Source organism: Castor canadensis, chromosome 7 (assembly GCF_047511655.1).
Source record: "Castor canadensis chromosome 7, mCasCan1.hap1v2, whole genome shotgun sequence".
In the NCBI taxonomy this organism is placed as follows: Eukaryota; Metazoa; Chordata; class Mammalia; order Rodentia; family Castoridae; genus Castor; species Castor canadensis.
The window spans coordinates 13,409,240-13,429,264 of NC_133392.1; the positions used below are offsets into that span (position 1 = coordinate 13,409,240).

The 20,025-nt window shown below is 37.7% G+C and overlaps 1 protein-coding gene across 3 annotated transcripts in view; it reads left to right on the plus strand.

Moving 5' to 3' along the window:
- Rab11fip2 (RAB11 family interacting protein 2) overlaps nt 1–19,631 on the plus strand; it is a 39,829-nt gene extending 20,198 nt beyond the window's left edge. Inside the window, exons 4-5 of one of the 3 annotated variants that reach the window (XM_020183359.2) lie at nt 9,401–9,446; nt 15,145–15,344. In XM_020183359.2, coding sequence (XP_020038948.1) covers nt 9,401–9,446; nt 15,145–15,204 — 106 coding nt within the window. In that variant the 3' untranslated portion in view covers nt 15,205–15,344. Of the gene's footprint in view, nt 1–9,400; nt 9,447–13,497; nt 15,123–15,144 lie in introns of those variants that run through there. The other 2 variants (XM_074078215.1, XM_020183358.2) reach the window with 2 other exon arrangements.
- The last annotated feature ends 394 nt before the right edge of the window (nt 19,632–20,025 follow it).

The window sequence follows — 20,025 nt, forward strand, 5'->3', positions numbered from 1 at the left end:
CACCCCAGCTTTCATAAAGAAACCAGCCTAAAGGCCTGAAGCTTTTATCACCCCAAGAAGTCTGGCTGCTGTGGATACCCCTCTTGAAAATTGCAGAGGGCTAGGACTGAGGACATGGGTGCTAACTAGCCAAGGTCCTTACCTTAGGTTGTTCTGGAGTACCTGAGGCCTCCTGGGGACCAGGGGACACTGTGACTTCTCTTCCAAGGCATGGCTTTGTCTCAGGCAAAGACAGCCAGCTTGGGGCATCTTGGCCATGGGTGTTGGAGGCCCTCTGGCCTTTTTCAGTTGACTCCGGAGTGTCCCAGGGTTGCCTGGCCTCCCCCTCTGAGAACAGTTACCTCTGCCCAGATTGTCCTCACACTTCCTCACAGAATCGCAGGTTAAGGCTGCTGGGTTGGACTTGATCTTGTAGAGAGATGCAGTGATGCTGGTTCTGGTACCTGGTTCTCATCATCCCTTCCCAGTTTTACTGTTTTGCTTCGAAAATTAAAATCCCCTCTCCCCCAAAACGATGATATGTGGCAGATAGTAGGCCAGGGCCTCCTTAGAGCAAAAGATAAACACAGCACAGGTTCTCCTAGTGCTGAGAAGATTATTTTTATATCAGAGACACGATTGTATTGTAGAGTAAAATGCAAACCTTCAAAGGAATTGTGTGCATGTTGGTGAATTTATTCTCTTGTGAGAGGTAAAGCTTGAGAAGCTTAGTTTTAGAAGAGTGGAGTTGGGGATCCATTCGGATCTCAATGTTGAAGGAGTTTTAGAAAAATATTCCATTGGGATCCGTTTGGAGTTAGGGCTTATGTCTGGAAATTTGTGAATTACTTGATTGGTTATCTTTGAAATAACTATTTCTCTTTTTTTAATAGAAGAAAATAGTTAAATTTATTTTATTTTATTTTATTTTTTTTGGTGGGACTGGGGTTTGAACTCAGGGCTTCATGCTTGCAAAGCAGACCCTTTAGTGCTTAAGCCTTCCCTCTGGTCAGTTTGCTCTGGTTGTTTTGGAAATGGAGTCTCATGAACTCTGCCTGCACTGGCCTTGAACCGTGATCTTCCCGATCTCAGCCTCTTAAGTAGCTAGGATTATAGATGTGAACCACTGGTACCCAGCTAGTTAAAGTTGATTAAATACTATATTCTTGATGAAACAAGCCTTCATTTCATAGATATCCTTAAATCCTTCAAATTTTAGGACTTTTTCCAGCAACATGCTACCATTTATTATAGAAAAGTTGCCAGGTCTGGATTTGCTTTCCATGATCTTTGGTGTCACTGACCACAATTTTTAATTGTCTTGCCTCTGAGATTTCATAAAAGGCATCCTATGAGAATATTAATAAGTAAATTACTGTTAATCCCCATAGACATTTATGTATTAGTTCTGTTTTGTCATCTGACTGTTCAGTTCATGCCCAGCCCCAGAAGAGAGAATATAGTATTTTACTCATGCTATCATTAATTTGACTTTGCTCTGAATTCTTTGCCAAAGGAAGAATAATATGAAGTTTCACTTTGTTTCTCAGTACTGTTTGCCTCTGCGATATATAAATAATTAGCATAACTGAAATGTGCACTGGTGAAATCTCTTTTTGGCCACTCTATTATTTTAGGGCTTTGGAAGGATTATTAGAGAACTTTTTTTTTAAACCCCATTTATGTGTAACCTGTGTGGAATAAGAAATAGGAAAATAACTGTTTTTAGGATTTCCCATAAGAAGCTCACACTAATCTGTATTGTGATCAAATACCTAAGCTGGTTGGTATCCTGAATCAGCTGACTAGCGGAGTTGATTTTATTGGCAGACAGTCCATTTGAAAATTTGTTTCAGTTCTTACTGGCAGTTGTAAATATTGGAATAATTCTTCCCATCTTAAAAAGAACTGAAAAACATTGCATTAACATACTCTCAGATCTGTATACAAGTAATCTTTGTCATTAAGGAAAAACTATTTTTTTCTGCTCTTATAGGAATTGCTGTCTGGTTGGTGGGACGTGTATTGACTTACCATTGATTTTTCAGTCAGCAATTATCCCAGTTTTTACCAGTTTTATGAAGTATGAGTATTTAGTTATTCATCATCCATTTTTTTTTATGTACCAGTCATGCTGTAGACACAGTGTGAGATGCGAGGACTGATAAAAATTAATGATCTGTGCTCCTTCCTTCTGATGGCTTCCAGTGACAAAGGATGGAAAGCCCTGGTGGGGGGGGATGGATGGATACAGACATGGCAAACTTTTGTACCTTATATTTGAATCACACTTGTCCTACAAGACATTTCCGCACTGATTTCTTTTAACCCTCTTCTAGTCTTCATTCTTTGAAATTTAAAAATATAAAATTTATAGCAGTTAAATAGGTTGTACCCAGGTACTGAGCCTAGTACTTTGAAAACTAGGCTACAAGGTTTGCCATTTGTCATTATGCAGGAGGAAATTAGAGATCTGAAAGGTTTTGACAGTTGAGGCTAGACTTGAGCTTGAGAATGCTGTCGTCAGCTATGCCTGTGCTAGATTGGACAAGGAGGGTTAGGCAGACTGTTAGCAGGTGTGGCAAGATTGGGGTGGGGGTATTTGGTCTTGTGATCAGAAAGGTAGTAGTGCAGATGAGCAGTGAGGACATAATGAGAGATCCTTCCTGAAGCTGAATTTGTGATTTCTGAGACATGGAAACTGGAGACTGGGTTGCAGGGTGTCTCCAGTGTTTCACTTTGAATGCTCAAAAGTGAGCACTGGTTGTACAAGAGGGAGGAAAATAACCAGACAGAGCTATCTAAAAGGCAAGATGATGCTTGGTTTGGGACACATTCACTTTGACGTACACATTTGTAAGCCTGGTATCATAAAGGATAAAGAGACTGTGGTGGTGGCTGTTGAGGTAACGGAGAAATGAAGTCACCATAGTAGAGCAGAGAAAGATCTGAAAACAACTTTAAGAAGCAACTAACATTTCCCTCTACCTTGAAAAGAGGAAGGTGGTAAGAAAAAGGAGTAATTGGGAATGCAGGAGATGATTCAGGTTGCCAGATAGCATAGGAAAAAAGTGTCAGGAAGAAGGAACAGTCAGTGGGTGACATGGAGCTGAGAGGCTGAGGAGAGTGAGGCGTCACCCTTGTAAAAGTAGGTTGTCAGTGACCCTTGTCCAAAAAGCAGTGAGTGTTGGTGGGGGAATATGTTGGGAGATCACAGAAGGTCTGTGAGCCAGGGACTTGGGTTTGAGATTGGCAAAGCCAAAGTGCTAGAATATCACAGAGATATATCACAGATATGTATATGCTCTGATGGGAGACAGCTCAGATGAGAGAGGCCTTATAGGAGGGGGATGGGAAGGGGAGGGGGAGTGATCAGAGGGGACTTTGAGTGTAGATGAGACTTTACAGTGAGTTTCTGTACCCTTCCTTATTGATTACTGTTCTTTGGAAACCTGCTCAGAGAAATTCTTTTTTGTGAAATGTGTTAAGATTGTAAGGCAGGGTAAATACAAGGTGGTAGTCACTTTAGTTATACCACTTCAAAATCTGCAGGAACAATGAATCTTTAAGAATAAAATCCTAAATTGAAAATAATTTTGAACTTAAAGAACTCTAGTCTCCTGTGAATTTGAAAAGTGTTGTTCAATGCAGGCCAGGAAATTTTTTGTGGCTTGCAGTGAATTATCATTTACAAAATAGGAGAAGAAAAAAACGAAGTTATAGTTATAGGGCATAAGCCAGAAATTAAAGGGAAAATTTAGGAAGTATAGATAATTCATGTGAATAATTGTGATACACTGTTTTCCTTTGGTTCCCTCTCTCTCTCCCTTCATCCCTCCTTTCCTTTTACCTCCCTCCTTTCTCCTTCCCTCCCTTCTTTCTAATAAGAAACAGAACAGACCTTTATCTTGAGTCATTTCAAATTATTAAGTGAGTAGTTAATGTGTGTTCTTCTATCAATTGAGTCCCAACAGGAAATAAATGGATACTCAAAGGAAACACTCAAAATGGATAGTTGATGAGAGGTTTGTGGGAGGTTTGGTCAGGATTAGGACATCAGGAAGGGATAGTGTAGCACCAGGGCCCACCAGTGTCTGGAAGGTACCTCCATGGGCTTAGGTGTAAGGAATAGCTGTAGTGGCAGTGGGGCCTGTAAGTAGGGATGTGGCCCAGGGGGAGGGACTGAGGAGGTGACTGGGTAGAGCTGGCTTAATTCACACTTGCCTCTCCTCCTCTCAGCTCTCCAGTCTCTCATGGGTACATTCTAGTGGCAGAGCCTGAGGAAGCCAGTGGGCAAGGGAACCCAGGTGATGCACTGTCCAGAAGTCAGCCACCTGTGGTGCAAGGAGGGGCAGAGTGGAACAGCACAGGCAAGCAGGAAAGAATGCACACAGTTATGGGTTATGGTTATTTTAAGTCCTGCTAATTTTCACCCATTCTTCTGTGTTTTTAAGGCAAAGTCTAAGACTTATCTAAATCACTGCTGGTTGGAAGAACTCAGGAAATTGCACTGGGTTCCCACCAAGGAACTCACAGTGGGACTGCACAGTTTGGAGTCCCTCTGGGGATAAAGAAAGTATATGGCTAAGTAAGAGCTTGGACTGTGGAATTGTTCTGTCTTTCTCTGCAACTTGATTCTGCTACTTAACAGTTATGTTACTTAGGTGAACTTCTTAACGTCTCTGCATCCGTTTCTTTATCTATGAGTGGAAATTTAAAAGCATTCACTTCATAGGATTCTATTCTTACAAGGATTGAGTTAAAGTGCTCAGAAAGGTGCCTGTGATCTTCATTAAATACTAGTGTCATTTTTCTGTACTTCATTGTAAATAATGTATTGATGAATGGTAAAGGGGGTATTTCTCATTTCAGACTCATTAAAAATTTAATGTTACAGTTTCCAGTGTGTACCACTTTCCACCTGCCTTTGTATTGAAGTGAAGCCCCAGGTCTCTAGAGCCCTCTCCCTCTGACAAGATCAATAGGATGCTGTCCTTTGAAAATAAGTACTGTCAGTTCTCCTTTGAAGCTTTAAAAGTTCTACTTATTTCTCATACACGATGATACACAATAAGGAGTTGGCCAGTGCTTGTGAAAGTTATTCCTCCCGGCCCCACCTCCCTTCCTGTCCTCCTCCTTGCCAGGTGACACTCCTCTGGAATCATATCTTAAATACAAAATGGGTCAAGCTCTAAGCCATAATGGATTTTGCTTTGTAATTTCAGCAGGAATATGTTTGGAAAGAGACATGGAAGGTACAGTGATACTCCAGTCAGACTTGCTTTTAAATGTCTTCTGAAGAGCTAAAGATTTAGCATCCTGGAGGCAGGAGGGCGATTGGTTTGCATATTAGGAGCACTGTTAACCACTGTAGTAGAGATCTGTTCTTATGTGGGTTTTTTGTCTTTAGAAGCACTTTATACTTTCTCATTCTGAATAGGCTCATTCCCTTCTTACTCTGAAAGAATGTACATGTGTTTAAAAAAGAAAAACACTTCGACCACTACCAAATGCCCTAGTGATCACTGCAATGGTCAGTTTCATCATTTCATAAAGATGGGTTTGGTTTTCTGAACTATGTATGAAAGACTAGTCTATAGCACAGATTGGAGGAAAAATTCAGTCTCTCACCAATTTACTTCTTATTTCTTTACTCACTATTTATTCTAACCTCAAGATAAATTAATAAGTGATATTATTGAAGAGATACTAATGATTCCTAGAAGTATAATATTTGATAGCTTAATAGTTCGATGTTTCAAATTTTAGAATTGTAATTACTTGGGAAAATTCTTTAAAATTTGCAAATATCACAATATAAAAATATTGAGGCCTTTGCCTAAAAACTTCAGAATGTTAAGGTTAAAACATTTTATTAGTTTAAAATATTTTTCAGCATATTAATTTGAAATATTTTTTATTGGTTATTTTAAAATCTTCTCCCAGCTCGAAATGTTTTTGGTTCTAAAATTAAATTTCTGAAATTCTGGAATTTCAATGTATATAGCCTTCTTTTGCAGTGCAGGCATGCCTAAATGTATTTAGGCATCCTCCTTAACATGTCACAACTCAGTTGAGCAGTCAGACTGTATCACTTGATATCTTGTCTGACATGAGGACAGCAGTACAAAAAGAAAGATATCACAAATTGGTGCCACACTTCAATAAATAGAGACATTTTATTTTTCACCAAGCTAATTCAGTCCAGTTCAGTTAACTCTTTTTTTTCCCCGTAAAGATAGATCAAAAAAGGCAGCCATGAATGACTGAGTTGGTCATGTGTTTGACACGTCAGTGTGTGTGCATAAAGCAGACCACAAGGCAGGGCTTGGCCTTTGGATTCCAGACAATAGCCAGTGAGAGCGCCTCAGTCAGAGTGTACTGTGCGGAGCTGGGATCTCAGCTCCTTCACACGCCCAGGTACAATGGGAAGGGGCTGGGGTGTGCCACACTGCACATGCCTCCCCTCGCAGGGCAGCCTTAAAAATCCTCAGATGTTTTGCAGGCAGTCAGTGAGTTCCATTTGAGCTCCATTGGCGAAAGTGACTGTATACTTCCTATTGTTAGTTTTGTCGTTTTGATAAAATCTTTGTTCTAAATGCCTGTTTCTTAAAAAACCTTTAATAGTGTAACATCATATTATAAGCGGGCGTACATAGTAATACATACTTCTATTTCTTAGTTCAGTGATTTCTTCCTGAGAAAAATACTGAAGTGTATTTAGTCATAATATTTTCATTCTCAAGGATGTAGTGGAGCAGCTTATACCCCCAAATATGAAATGTTTGCTAAACACGAGGAAAGGTTAATAACCTTGTCAAAAAACTGCCTTTTGTTCCATGGATTGGGTCTGAGGTCCTAAGGTTGGACTTAGGAACTCCTTGCCCCCCTGTAGCTGGTGTTCTGTTTGCTAAACACGAGGAAAGGTTAACCTTGTCAAAAAACTGCCTTTTGTTCCATGGATTGGGTCTGAGGTCCTAAGGTTGGACTTAGGAACTCCTTGCCCCCCTGTAGCTGGTGTTCGTATCTCCTGTGGCCTGAAGTGACACCGCCATGCCTATGTCTACAGAGCCCTCCTCTAGCTGGCTATATCTGTTATTCATGTAATCTCAAATCCTGTCTTTTCTATGATGTAGGCCTTCCTTACTGAATTGCTGAAAGAGAGCCTTGCTTTTCTCCATGTGCTTTTAAGAATTAAATCAAGTCTGCTTGGTGCAAATGCAGCTTTACATCAGGATGAGGTGACACTGGCAGACTAATCTGTATGGTCCATAGTCAGGGCTTCCTCAGGGCAGCCAGTGCTCAGGAAGATCTGTCTTTGGAGTACAGGACTAGAGCTGGGTGTCACCATGAGAGGTCAGATTCCAGAGAAGGACAGGCCTACCAGTTACCAGCAGAGGGACCATGGGCAAGTTGCTTGACTTCTCTGTAACTTGCTCCCTTATGCTTAAAATGACAGTATGGGACTGTGTGACACCTCCCCCCAAAAGACTGAGTTAATTTTGGTAAAGTGCTTAAAGCAGTGTCTAGCACAGGTTAAGTGCTACATGTTTATTAAATGAGTTAACGTGGAATCACGTTCTATCTGCTAGTCATTGTTCTGAGTGATTCCACGTTAACTCATTTAATCCTCACAGCAGTTAGATGTTTTAGATACTTTTGGCAACCTTGTTTTATAGGTGAAGGAACCAGGACACAGTCAAAGTGAAGTAACTCCCTTAGAGTCACACAGCAAGTGCAAGGCAGGACCAGAATTTGAATTCATACCACCTGGCTGCAGGACCCTCAGCCCCTTCTGTGCTCCTGAGCACCTTGGTATACTGTCAAACCTAAATGTAAGTCATTTTGTCCTTGAGAATACCTCAGTCAGATGGAGAGGAATGTGGCAGAATGTGTTTCTTGAATGGGGCAAGGAGAGATTGGTCCCTGAGGACCCTTCATTCCACTACTGTGGGTTGAGAAGTGGAGATGATGGAAGTCACACTGCTCCTAGGGCACTGCAGACCAAGGGAGAGTTTGTGATAATGGCTTTTTGGAATTTGTTTTTGTCATTGTTTTCTTCTCAGTCACTCTTTGTCAGACTCTTGAGGCTTAGCTGGTGCAGGGACTAGTCCAGGGCTATGCAGAAAGTCATAAGGATGGTGAGAGGCAGGCAGTGTGGGAGTGTGGCAGCCACATAAGCCTCAGTGGCACAATGTAGGTTTCACTCTTGTTTTCCGGGTTACCCACCTCTACTGCAATACTAAGTTTTTCCACAGTGGCTCTACCTAGGAAAAGTCAGCTGCCAGTTCTTGGGAAGTCATTTCTACAAATCTTAGTTGTAACAAGTGAACCTTTGACTATATGGGAAATTCTCTTGATATGGTTGTATGTGTACATATGCCTTGTAGATTTTGCAGCTTAGGATGTGATATGATATGTACCCGTAATTATAAATATGTTCCAGACAGGATATCCGGTGTCCATACTTTCTGTCACACAGTCAAGACTTTTAAAAGTGATTTTCTTAAATCTTCAAAGGATTCTAGTTATTTTGTTGATAATACGCAGATAATGAAAAAATAATATACTTATAGTTTAGTCTGTGTGTGTGTGCATGCATGTGTAATAAAAAGACTGCTAAGACAGTAATGCTTTGTAGCGGTTCTAAGGGTAATAGTCTCAAGTGTTGGGAAAAAATTAAGCTTGAAGAGGACCGATGAAATATTTACTCATCAGATGGCTTTGAAGTTGAGCATTTCTTGGGCTGTAGGCCCCTTCCTAATGGACATGTTTCAAAGAAGAAAATGGTTGTAGTGTTCAGCTGTGATGTTTCTTATTCTCATGGAGGAAATCTGTTTTGTTTTGGTCTATTTCAGTCTGGTATTTAAATCTTGAAAGCTAGGTACTTAGAAATCTCATTAATGACAGAACTGGTTTCTACCACTCTAAATTCATTCTCATTGATAGGGTAATGTTTGAAAGTCAGTTTTTCCCAATACCGCTAATTTTAAACAGAGTGGCTTAACTCTTTCATTCTATAGTCTTTCCAAACCTAAGGTTCCTTAATTCTCCATAGTGTTATATAGAAATGCCTGAGGTGAGTGTATATATGTAAAATGCATAACATATTATAAAAACTAGCTTTATAAGCTCTCTTACTGAGTAAAACCACTGTGCTTAAAGATGTTCAGAAACTATTTATTTAGATATATGATTCTTTCATTCTGTTGTTAACTGGAGAATTTTCCTTCAGAGTTTACAGTTATACATGTGTTAAGAAAATAGAGTAAATACTGTTTGTCCTTCTGTAGCTCATCTGAGTAAGTTATGGCTTCAGAAATTTTTATTCAATGTTGGTTAAAATTTTTCTATTTTTGTGTTTCCTCCCATATGGACTATGACACACTTTTAACGGTTATGTTTTTGTTTTATTACTTAGTTTTCCTATGAATCCGACAAGCAATGAAGACCTCAGGAAAATCCCGGTAAGTTTTTGAGGGGTCAGAGAACAAGCCTGCTGCCGTCTCTCTGGCACACATTCCTAAAAATGCCTCCTTCCCCTTGAAAGTGTAAGTTACAGAAGAATTAGAGACTGGCCTGGTAGTTTGAGAAGAAGGAAAGAAAGTGAAATTCAGACTTTGCCTTTAATATACAAGAGTATGGCTTCTGATACGATCAGTGAAAGTTCAAGCAAGCATAGATACAGTTGAAGCCAAACTAGGATGCATATTTTGTTTGCAGATTGTTGTGAAACCAACAGGAGAGCTATATGTCAAAGTCAGCATTATAGTTATGAAATAAGAACATGTGCAGAAGATCCATGCTTTTGGTTGTTGCTGGGAGAAGGACTGAAGAAAGAATAAAGCTGTTAACATTTAATAATAGCAAAAGCATTTCTAGCAAGAGACCCAGGTAGCCAGGAAAGTATTTGAAAAAACAAGTACTTGACATGTATCTTCCAAGTCAGAACAAAACCAAATATATCCATGATTGTCAGCAACCAGTTAAGCTAAATGGACTTAAATTTTTGCAAGGATTATTTAGATATATGAACTTCATTTTATTGTTTTCTAAAGTCCAATGCTGGATTTCAAGAGTTCCCCTGCATCGGCAGTCAATTCTAGATGTATTAAACCTAGGGAATAAGTCACTTTACAGAAATATGGGCAAATATTCTTGGTAGAGAACTAAATTCTCACTGACTAACAGAAATAGAGCCTTTATTTCAAGAGGCTGATGGTTGCTGTTCCAACCATCTGTCCTTAATGTGTGTGATCCAGATGTATAATAAGAATTTTTTAAGTGATTTTAAATCACAATTTTCTAGGATGTGATATTGCTTAAAGAAGTTGAAGTGGGGTTAAAGTTTATTTTAGAAAATTATTTTAAGTGTAGTTATCTATCTTTAAAATTATAGAAAACATTCTAGAAGCACAGGACTTTATGCTGTGTCTTTGCTGTTTTATGTAAATGATTCATAAGTTTTGATGTTTCATAAATACTCAAGTCTTTATAATATGGCAGTCTGGCAAGAAATGTCAGAATATATGAAGTCAGCCTTTGATCAGATAGTAAAATGAATTCTGTCAGGCTGCTACTTAATCTCAAACAAAATGCAACATCAAAAAATCGATTTAACATGTAGCTATTGTTTATTAAGTAACCTTAATTACAATTTCTATGTGCTTGTAAATGTACTTTTCCGAATCTTGTAGTTTATTGCTTTAAAAGCATCCTTAGAATTCTTTAAAGAAATAAAACGTGAAAATTGTTTTAGCTAAAGGATTTAAAGGTGATAAAAGAATCCTTGATGTGTGATTATTTTTCTGTGGAATACCAACTATTCTAAACGACAGTTAAAGGATTACTAGGTGTTGTTAATTTACTGCAAGATACAATTAAGAGGAGAAAGCTCATCCTCTCACTGATTGTCATTGAGGAAAAGTATTTGAACAATTTTTATGTTGAAGATTATAAGATGTTTGAAGTAATTTACATGAAGTTCTCCAGTAATAGCCATCCACCAAGTTATTTTCTCCTCTTCTGGACGTAGTATTTTGTAATTAAGTTTGTATGTCGTCTGTGCTGGTGCCAACACCTGTCGGTGAAGGCGCGGTGTTTAAGCAGGAGCAGTAGCCAGTTGAAAGGGCAGTGTGAGCTCTTTAAGGCCTAATTAAGAACTGAAAGGGAGATGAAGGGAGGAGGACAAAAGATGTGAAAGTAGCTGAGATGATATTCCCAGAGCAAAGTTCCTCATTAGAACAATAATGAGATGATCGGAGAATGCCAAGCCTTCATCTCCTCTCTCTCCCCCCGGCTGCCTTGGATGTCAGCTAGTACCCCACCAATATTTGTTACCAGGACAACCTTTCTTTAAATCTTCAGTTATTTGGAGTCCCGATAATTTGCTTTTGTTCAAATTTAAATATTGTAAAAAATGCATATTTCCTAGTTTAAAAGTCTACATTATGTGTAAAGTAAAAATAGATTGCTAGTAATTCTCAGTCTTATGCAAAACTCTTGTAAAATTCCGATTAAAAACTTCATGTAATAATTCTGTTGTTTCCTCACCCAATCCCCATTTTCTTGTATCTGCATATGGACCCTTTTTTTTTTTTTTCCTTAGTAGAGGTGGAGTAGGAATGAGAAAGGATAGGTTGTGAAAGAGAAAGAAAGAATTTACATTAAATTTCAAAATAGGACGACATCTTAAAAACATATGTGCTGTCATCTGTATGCAGTGCTGTGGGGAAAAGTATCGCGTTCTTAGGGCTCATTCTAGGTTGCATTTGGTCTTTACCAGTTTGGAGATTCCTTAATTTTCAGTTTTTCCAAGAACAGTAGAAAATGTATCATTTGAAAAGAACACCATGCTTAAAGAGTTTTCCTTTTTAAGCAAATTAATTTTTGTAACCAGGAAATATTTTAATTTTCTATTGTTTATACTAGTTAATACTAATCTTTAGTATTTTCTTTGAAGTTATAAACAGAAGGATATATATATTTATTGAGCAATCTGTCAATTTAAGAGTCTCATCTAAAATTAGAAGGTTTACATGGTTTTCAAATATTGAATAAAATCTGGAACTAAGTCTGAAGCTGTTTTTAATTATTTTATATTCTTTTCCACAATATAGTTTATAGTACATGTGTTTCTAAGATGTTTTTCCTCCCAGAAACTTGACGCTGAAATTTGGGGTAAATTTTTCACCTAAAAGGACAAAGTGGAATTTTACTGAAACGAAAAGAAATATATTTCTAGGAAGTCTTTACACATTAGTACTAGGTCATTGTGAGGGAAAAAAAATAAGGCAAATAATACATCTGTGTATTTTAAATTTGGCTATCAAATGGTGAACAGTATTCCGAAATAACACATGACCTTAAGAGATTAGTATGATTTATCTCATGACATTAAACTACTTATGTCAAAGTGAGGAAGTTTGTATATCTTTCATTCTTAGTTTCTGTTTAGTAAAATGTTAAAAATTTAAGTACATTAACCAGTATTACTGATACAGAATTCAATATAACAGTATAAATGATTTTAACTATATGTCATCACTTAATTAGTTTGAAGAAATCAGTTCATTTATGTATAATTTCATTAAGATTGTAGAGTGGAACCAATGCTGTTATTAGAAAAGCATAAAGCAGTCAACCAATCGTAACATATCTCATCTAGTTCAATTTCATTAATCCCTGCAACTCTCACAAGATCTCCCAGTTTTCAGTAAACATTTTATTAGAAAAATGAAACCTTATTAGTTGGACTTCATTACTTCTAAAAATTCAGCTCAGATTTTAGACTTGAAAGGGACTGGGGGAAGCTTCTCATTCATCAGATAAGGAAAGTGAGACCTACCTTGATTTCTGCCTCAAGTTTATCCAACATCACTTGGGTTCAAGTACAAGCTTCAGCTTATATTTGACAGATTTAAAAAAAATACGTATCTGTATGGTATATCTTGTCTTTATGCTAGAAGAGTACTTAATATAATAAATGCTTTATGAGAATATGATTAAGAACAATATGCTACATACATCTAAACTACCAATGACCAATTAAATAAGAGCCTGTGTATAAATTTAATCTGAAAGAGAACAAAAGGTAAAATTATTTTTAGGGGCAAAGTTAATATTAACTCAAAGTTACATTTTTTCCCAGTTTCTAATGCCAAAATAAAATAAGTTGTTTTTAACAATAAACTTGCTTCCCTTTAGTGTGCTCTCTATTCGTGCCTGTTAGCTCCTCCTAACACTTCAGCAGCCTGAGGCTAATCTCAGCTGTGACCTACTCTTGCCATTTAAATTTTCTCCAAATATAGCTTCAGTCATATTGTTTGTTTAGAAACCTTCAATGGTTTCTTATTTCCTACAGAAAAGTTCTAAAATCTCCTGACAGCATTCAAAGTCCCGGGTGGTGTACTTGGAACCTACCGTTTCAGCCTCCCTGCTCCCTGTCTGTTCCTTGTTCTCCAGCATGCTTCACTGCTGGCCTGTTACTGCCACTGTGCCTTGAACCTTGTTTTCTAGGTTCAAGCAGGCAGACCCCACAGCTTGAAATGGCCACTGTGCATTGTGCCTGCAGTCTCTGAGGCTTAGTGTCTGACTGTCTTCTCCACAAAGTCCAGTGTCCTAGGGAATGGAGGAATGTCTTCAGTCCTGAGTTTTGTTTATCCTGGAGAAAGGAGCAGGCTTCAGTGACGCAAGCACTAAAGTGGTACCTGTACTCTTGTTTCTGTTTCTCCTGTGTTGCTAACGGCATGGTGCCTTGGGGTGGAGGGCAGGTGAACAGTTCAACTTTGGCTTTGCGGATGAAAAGTTCTCCACACAACATGATCAAAGCAGACACTGAGAACGGGGAAAGACATTTCGTTCCTATGGACAAAGGTCTTTTTCTACATTTACCAGTCCCAATTTCGCATCCTCCACTGAACAGATTAGATTCTTTCACTCCTTAGGAGCAAGAAAACCAGTCTCCTCAGTATTTCATTTGGTTTTCCTTAAAACCAAATGGAAACGTTTTGAACAAAAGTGCTGAAAATTATTTTAAGTTATTGGGTTTAGTGATAGAACTATGTTTCAAAGGCATAAAATTGCTACTTTATATTTGGGCATTTTACATAATGAAAACTCTCAGTGCTGCACAATAGCAATAAGGGACAATGTCACAGTGCCTCTCTTCATTTCTGAGAGGTATTCTCCCTAGATTTTGATGTAACATTAATATTAGTGTTCTTTGTAATAAAAATGAATTTAATCAATACCCTTTTCTTTCTTTTTTGGTTATATTTATACTTTTGTTTTTAAAAGGATTTTTCTCAGTAGAACAAGGTTAAGTAAATAAATGAAATGTGAGAGAATGCAGATATGCTAACCATAAGTATTAACATGGTTGTTATTGAACTCTGAGTTTCCTGATAAGCAGGGCAAAAAGGGAAATAAGGTTAATTAGATAGGTATTTTTTGTAGGAGGAGGAGGAGAAGTTCTGCCTACCTCTAAATTAAAACAGAAGTTACTCCCAGGAAGCTTTTTATAAGAATGTTCATTGATTTAATTCTGAGTGCCTTCACTTCATTTCATAGCAAATTGAAGGAACAAATTGAGTATTGTTGCTTCTTATAGCTGTCTTCACTAAATAAAGCAAAGCACAACATTAAATCGCCATCAGTGGTAGTGGTTCCATGAGGTTTGATGTACCAGTGTGCATTGTGTAGGTTTAAATAACTCCCTTTAGTTCCTCCAAGTTAATTCATAGTGGTCTTTAGTCTTAACCTATCTTTCTAAATCATGAAGCATTTCATCTCTCTCTCTCTCTCTCTCTCTCTCTCTGTTTCTCTCTCTCTCTCTCTCTCTCTCGGGATTGAGCCCGAAGCCTTGTGCGAGCTAGACAAGCAGTCTACCATTGCGTTACACCTTCAGCCCTCATCTCTTAATTTAGTTTTAAATTTTATGGTCAGTCTCTGACACTAGGAAGTTGTTCACAGCATAAAAAGAGATTTAGAACTTAGAGCTGTAATCAAGACTTTGGTGCATCTGTCCTTGTTCCTGCCCAGAGCTGTCACCTTAGTTCTAGCTGAGGATGGAGGAAAACTTTATCAGCATTAGAAAAACCAGAAGTTGATGTTCCGAATAATCCCTAATGTCTATGTCTGGTATCCTGTCTGCTGACATGACAGCCTGTACCCTGTTGCAGGACAGCAATCCTTTCGACGCCACGGCAGGGTTCCGGAGCCTGACCTACGAAGAGGTACTGCAGGAGCTGGTGAAACACAAAGAACTGCTTCGGAGAAAGGATACCCACATCCGGGAGCTGGAAGACTACATCGACAACCTCCTGGTCAGGGTGATGGAGGAGACACCCAGCATTCTCAGAGTGCCATACGAACCGTCCCGGAAAGCTGGCAAGTTCTCCAATAGCTAGAGAAGCCCAGAGCACTGCTGTCGTCATTGGAAAGAAGGCATGAGAGAAAGAAGAGAAGTACAAACTTGTTACTGGAAGACCATGCATCAGGTTTCCTTGCATACTCTCCTTCATTGTAAAAAGTTGTTTTACCTGTACATAGTAGCAGGGACTATCAAGGGTGACCTTTGAAGTGAGCAAAATACTCTAAACTTCTAAAGTGAAAATGGGTCAGGGTCTTGATGAATAAGCTGTTCTGTAGGATTCACTTGGGTGCTGGTCCACCAATCTGCCATAGGCCCAAAAATACCTTCAGAAGTCCACAAGTTATTCCTCAGGAGTAGAGTTTTCATAAAGCAGAGTTGATACTGTGGCTGGATTCTGAGAAGTCAGTTTGTAGACATACTTAGCTTCAGGAATACTGCTCATTATTATAAACACTGCTAAAATAGTTCATGTTTTATATACAAGTGTATGTACATGAATGTAAGTATTCATGTAACTCTGTATATAAAATATGTGCACATACCTCATATATATGTGTGCTTAGTACAGTTAAAAACAACTGGTTGCCTCTGCGTTTAGGGTACCAGCTAGTTCCTTAGTTTAAAAATGTCAGCTTGCTCTGTGGATGTGGAAGTCATCATACTACCATTGCCCTGGTTAGCAGGAGCTGCTTCAGATCACTCTTGACTCTGTGAACCTTGATTTCCAAGTGAGCTCTTCTGTATGATTTCAGCATCAAATTTTTACTATTTTTCCAAAACTCATGATCTGAGGCCTCCTTCTCACCCCTGGGATCAAAGCCAAGGCCTGTATATACTACGCAAGTGCTCTACCATTGAGATGCATCCCCTACCCTCCTAACATCCTTTTTAAAAGAATAACAAATTTTAGGAAACTTCATTAACTTCACAGTTGCATGAGTTTCTTTCAGTCAGTTTTTACCTAACATTTAAGTTTTATTTAAGGTATAAACAGAAGATAAGCTAATGGCGATTTGTTTTGTTGAAATTCTGCATGCCTTTAAATCATTAACAAAGAAAATATTATATTTGAAAGAGAAGAAAAGTTATATCTGAAAATAATTTGGGGTGAAAAAAACGTAGTTGATCGTCTGGTGCCTGATAACCCAAAGCAGTGGTTAAATACTAGGAATGAAGAATTAGGCTTGGTTTCAAGTTTCATAAATAATGGAACAGATGGTTGCTTTTGGTTCTGAACAGAAATAAAACTTAACTACAGAAGTGCGTTCTAGCATGATGTTGTGTACTACTCTACGTCCACCGTTTAAAAGTGAGCTCTGTTTGAAGTCTCCTCCCCCAAAACGTTGATTCCTTCCATGGCTTAGCTTTATGTACTTGTACAAAATCGTCCTGAAATTTAAGTTGAAAACAATAATATAAAATGTTGCTGATCTTCTGCTTTTTTTTTAACCTTAAAATCTAAAATACTTAATATGAAACACAGTGGTGGTATGTCTTTCTAAATTTAAAATGAGACGTTCCTCTCCATGTGGAGATACTGTCTTCCCTAATTCTTTAATAAACTGCATTTTCTGATATTTATCACTAGCTAGACGTCATCAAAAGTTTAACCAGATATTTATAACAATATTATAAATTAGAGTAGACCAAACTTAGGTTCTTAAACTAAAATTCCTTGTTATCTGTGTTTTCTGAGTTTCTTTAGTTTTCCTGTGACAGCATGTATTTTGAAATTGTGAACATTTCCCAAATGCAAAAATATAAATACTTTTCTAAGGTTAAGAAACAGCGAAGGAAAACTATCTTTTATCAATTTTCCCTCCACTTATAAGAAAGTTCTGAAGTAAACTTCAAAATTAGTATAGGGTTTTATTGTCGCACTCTTCCACTCATAATTAAAGTTCTGAAATAAACTTCAAAATTAGTATAGGGTTTTATTGTTGCAGTTTTATTGCCTTGGTAATTATTATTTTTTACACGATGCCATTTTAAATTCACACTTACTAAATGTTACAAAATTCTTCGCGTTTTATCTTACAGTATTATTGAGGCTGTTCGTAAACTTTTTAAAACACCAAAAATCCATGTGTCTTCAGTATTATGGCAGATATCTGTAGATATTGTAATATGCTTTAGCCAAATTCATTCTTTCTTAGAAAGAGCCACAGTGTCAGTTTCTTTCTGGGGATATGTTTCCATAAATAAAGCTCAAATACTGCTATTCTTTTTTATGAGGATGTTTTTTTAAGGAGCAGTTCTTTGCTCTATAAAAATTGTTAAGGAGTAGACTTATCCATATATAAGTGATTGGCTGTAACTGAATCAATATTTTAATCTTCAGAATCCGAGGCAAAGCTTGTATTTGGAACTAAGTCTACACTTAACCACTGCTTGAGAATGTTCTGTTCTGATGCTGAATTTTTACTCCTGACCTAGAGTAAACTTATTACATATTTTCACCATCAGTGGATACAACAAAGTAAAACAGATTCCCAAGTAAAACATATCAGTGTTTTCTGTGTTTGAGCAGAAGTGCAAACAGTAGTTTTAATTCCTGGCATTGTGGAGAAAAGGCCAAAAAAGATCACCTTAGTTTATTTTTTTCCAAAACATAACTCTTAAGTAGTCTAATGGTTTACTGCTAGCAGCTTAAAAATGGAAATAAAATACATGTGCTCACTAAATAATGCATAGTAAATAGATTTATATGCAGATTTGACTCCCGCTTTTATACCTAAAAATGCATGCTTAAAACCATTTCCACCAAGATTTCTTAAAATTAGAGAATCAGTATTTATCTCAAGCCTGTTACACTAACGCCCTTCTGTTACAAAATTAAACTATTCCTGCCCTTGTTTTAAAAACAGTATTGTATTATAGCCGGTTCTCCTCCCTGGGCTGAAGTCAGAACTGAAAGTATTAATGATGCCACTCTACCACTGAGGCCTCAGGTTTCACTTGTTGAATGCCAGGGTCATTATTTAGGATTGTATATTGTTTAGCCCATTCATAAATAGTGTTTATTGGTATTGCTTTTTGCTGCTATGTTCTGCATTGAACCTAGTTTTGCCCTCCTTCCATAAGTGTAGTATTATTCATAGATTATACATAACTACATCTATTGCTTTTGGCAGTAAATCAGAATTTAGTTGTAATTTTCCAGCTGTGAAAATGTTGCCTTGTACTTAAAAGAGTTTCATGAATGGAAACCTAAGTAAAAACTAAGCTCATTAGTGACAGACCTGCTTTTTTCACATCCTTCCTTCACCATCGTCCCCACCCCATGCACCTCTGTCTTCTACCCCCATAAGGGTGCTTATTCTTCAACAGGGAGAATCTTTAAAAAAAAAAAAAAAGAGCTGCTATGTTTACTGTTTCTATAGTAACCGTAAAACTGGAGCTTTCATTTTCCTCTGTAGCTTTTTAGAAAAAACAACCTACCTTGGATTTGTAAAGCAAGCAGAAACTTTTTGATGTTCATGTACTCACGTGTCCTGTAGATAGATAGGCGTCACCTGTGTGTGTAAGTGAATTAGAAAGCATGTGGGTTTGCTTGATGTCTTTGGAGTAAGAGGGAGAGGATCACACTTCTGGCTCCTGGGGTAGATGTGAGGGTCTGTCAGCACACATCGAAAGCCCCCATTTTCACAGATTTATAACTTTAATAATCCACATTCACTCATTGGAAGTATTTAATATGCAATAGGTAGCACCTTAACTAATTAATCTGCATATGAAGGGTTTTCTGATGTATTTAATAAGAAGTGTAGAAGCTCTTCAAGCATTAAACTAGAGTTGACGTTTTATTTCATTTATTTTCTCTGTCAAAAAATACACTCTTACAATGGAATTGAAGTCTGTTAACTAGTGATATATTTTGGGCCTATTTAATCTCCGAGGCTTCCAGATGGTACAAAAAAAAAAAATGCTGCAGATCTAGAAATGTTTATGTTTAGCAGGTATTGGAATGATATAAGCATTTAGAATTGAAGAGTATTGCACTTACCTTCTTAAGTAAATGCTCTAGTAACTCGTATACATTTTTGCAGGTACAAACTGAAGTATGTAAACATTATATAATGTGACGATTATATAATTTATGTAATCTGATGCATGAATCAGAATTTTGTATATGATTATTAATTTATTATAGTTGATTAAAGTGTTTAAACTGAATTCAGTTGTCAGAACTTTTTATTGCAGATAAAACTGTTGCCATCACGCATTTGTACACGAGTCCTCATTGTCTCTTAATAAATGCCTAGAATGCTCTTCATTTGCTGTGTTATCGCAATTATTCTGTGCGGCCGGCAAGCTTACTTCACTGTGAAAACTCACGCAGAGAGTAGTTTCTGAGAACCCTGGATGAACCTTTTGCCGTGAATTCGGAATGCCCTCTGCATGTAAGGCATGCCCTCAGAGGGCTGGAGTTTGTGCTACAAAATGACATTCGAGTATTTACATTCAGACTAAGGCCTATGCCAAGTGCTTTCTGCTTCTGCATTCGTTTATTTATTCTTCACAGTAACCCTGCAACCTAAAGAGTGGGAGGAAATTTAAATGTAGAAAACTTACTTGTGAGACCTGGGGACGTATAGAGTGGGGTTGACAAACCCATAGTCTTTCTCAGTACTTACCCTCCAGCATGTGTCAGAGGTCACTAGCTGAGC